At 37.4% G+C, this 2593-nt stretch overlaps 1 protein-coding gene across 1 annotated transcript; it reads right to left on the bottom strand.

Moving 5' to 3' along the window:
• Positions 1-634: 634 nt before the first annotated feature.
• On the bottom strand, positions 635-1573 carry LOC105499284 (olfactory receptor 4F6-like). Its single transcript, XM_011771799.2, has one exon. The coding sequence runs from the start codon at positions 1571-1573 to the stop codon at positions 635-637; it is 939 nt and encodes a 312-aa protein (XP_011770101.2).
• Positions 1574-2593: the final 1020 nt, after the last annotated feature.

Below are 2593 nucleotides of genomic sequence, written 5' to 3'. Positions count from 1 at the left end.
TCATATATATATATATGTATGTGCTTATATACAGATACAAAATAACCACACGAAAATTAAAGATGGTCATTGCTGTTAAAATAATTTAAGTATATGCATTAGATAGAAATATATAATACTTTATTTTCATGATTAACAAAAAGTGTTGCAACTTTATGTGAAATAAAATTATTAGAATTAATACATCCTTTTTTGCAGATTTCTGGTTTTGTTTTGTTTTGTTTTGTTTTGTTTTGAGACGGAGTCTGGCTCTGTCTCCCAGGCTGGAGTGCAGTGGCCGGATCTCAGCTCACTGCAAGTTCCGCCTCCTGGGTTTACGCCATTCTCTTGCCTCAGCCTCCCGAGTAGCTGGAACTACAGGCACCGGCCACCTCGCCCCGCTAGTTTTTTGTATTTTTTGGTAGAGACAGGGTTTCACTGGGTTAGCCAGGATGATCTCGATCTCCTGACCTCGTGATCCGCCCATCTCGGCCTCCCAAAGTGCTGGGATTACAGGCTTGAGCCACCGTGCCCGGCCGATTTCTCAGTTTTTTAAGGCAATACTAAAAATGTGCACATTCCGTAGTGATCATGGTGATCATAAGAGTCTCTATGGTCCATGGCATTTATCCTGTGCTGTCATCAACCAAATCTGTTATGTCATCTCCCTAGAATTTAAAATCTGTTGACTTAGCCTTCTCATTGCAACCTTCATATCTTTGTTCCTTAAAGTATAGATGGCAGGATTTAAGACAGGGGTGACAACGAAGTTCACGATGGCAAAAAATTTATCCAATGACTTAGTAGGGAAAGGCCACACATAGAGAAATATACATGGAGCAAAAAACAAAACCACTACAGTCATGTGAGCTGACAAAGTGAAGAATGCTTTGGATAAATCATTTGAGGAATGTCGTCGGACAGTGACCAGAATAAAGATGTATGATACAATTAAGAAAAAGAAGGTGCCCATAGATATGAATCCACTGTTGGCAGTGACCACAAATTCTAGCCCGTAAGTGTCCATGCATGCAAGTTTAATAACCCGAGGGAAATCACAATAAAAGCTCCCCACATTGTTAGGGCCACAGAAGGGTAAATTTATGACAAAAACAAACTGAGACATAGCATGAATCACCCCAATGACCCAAGCTGCTACTACCAAAAGCACGCACATTTTGGGATTCATAATAGTTAGATAGTGGAGCGGCTTGCAGATTGCAGTGTACCTATCATATGCCATGACTGTCAGCAGCACCATTTCAACTCCTCCCGTAACATGGATAAAGAACATTTGTATCATACAATTATGGAAGGAAATAACTTTACAATCAGTAAAAAGATCATAGATCAACCTAGGAACTGTGGTAGAAGAAAGGCTCAAGTCAATCAGCGATAGGTTGGCCAGCAGAATATACATGGGGGAGTGTAAGTGAGGATCAAAGATCACTGTCAGCACGATGAAGAGGTTTCCCAGGATAATTCCCACATAGAATAAAGAGAAGAAGAGAAGAAGAAAAAACTGCATTTCCAAGGATTGTGCAAGTCCAAGTAATACAAATTCTGTTACCACAGAGTCATTTACTTGGTCCATTGAATCAGACAGAAGGGAAGACTCTGAAGCAACCTGAAAGAAAAGAAGGAATCAACTTAGGGGGACTGAAAATAATGTGTTAAGTGTTAATAATTTAAAATTTATTATTAACAAATCTTTTATTTGATAATAGATTTTTTTAAAATAGTGGGAACCCAGGGTATAAAATGTTAATGTAATATGGACCAAGCTGTGCTTGTAGGCAGTTTATTGCTTTAAATGTTCTCGTTTGCTCAAATACATGAACTTATTAGCATCTTAAGAAAGTGGAAAAGAATGCATAAAAACTCAAAAAATGCAGGCAAAAAAAGGTAAAAAACAAAAATAAATATGAAATCCCAGAAAATGGCAAGATTGTATGCAAATATATAAAAATATATTAAGTAGTTTTAAAAATACAGAATCTTAAAAAATGTAATCAATAATAACATTAAATAAAAATTAGAAATGAGAATACAAATGCATAATTACAGTTAAGGTACCTCTGAAAGCTGTTTCCTACATGTGTGTATAATGATCTACCCAGCACTAACACGTGAATCATACTTGAATGCTGTACAGACAAAAGGTTGATATCTTCATAATATAAAAAATAGTTTAAACTATTTCACAAAATCTCCAAGACCTAATAAATGAACAAATGAAGAATTAAAATGTAAGCTATACATCTATTTGTATATATAGATATATGTGTGTGTGTGTCTTAGAAATCAAATAAATATGATACAATTTAATACTATTATTTTTCTGTTAAATTAGGAAAAAGTTTTACAGGCCAGGCATGGTGGCTCACGCCTGTAATCCTAGCACTTTGGGAGGCTGAGGAGGGTGGATCACGAGGTCAAGAGATCGAGACCATCCTGTCCAACATGGTGAAAACCCGACTCTACTAAAAATAACAAAAATTAACTGGGCGTGGTGGTGCATGCCTGTAGTCCCAGCTACTTGGGAGGCTGAGGCAGGAGAATAGCTTGACCCCAGAAGGCAGAGGTTGCAATGAGCCGAGATCGCGCTACTGCA

The sequence above is a fragment of the Macaca nemestrina genome, chromosome 7, assembly GCF_043159975.1.
Source record: "Macaca nemestrina isolate mMacNem1 chromosome 7, mMacNem.hap1, whole genome shotgun sequence".
NCBI classification, from domain to species: Eukaryota; Metazoa; Chordata; class Mammalia; order Primates; family Cercopithecidae; genus Macaca; species Macaca nemestrina.
Note: the sequence above shows the minus strand (reverse complement) of the source record. Positions and strands in the feature narration are given on the sequence as shown.

Excerpts from the sequence above, each read along its gene's own strand:
- LOC105499284 (XM_011771799.2), bottom strand. The coding sequence starts at position 1,573 with ATGGACCAAGTAAATGACTCTGTGGTAACAGAATTTGTATTACTTGGA.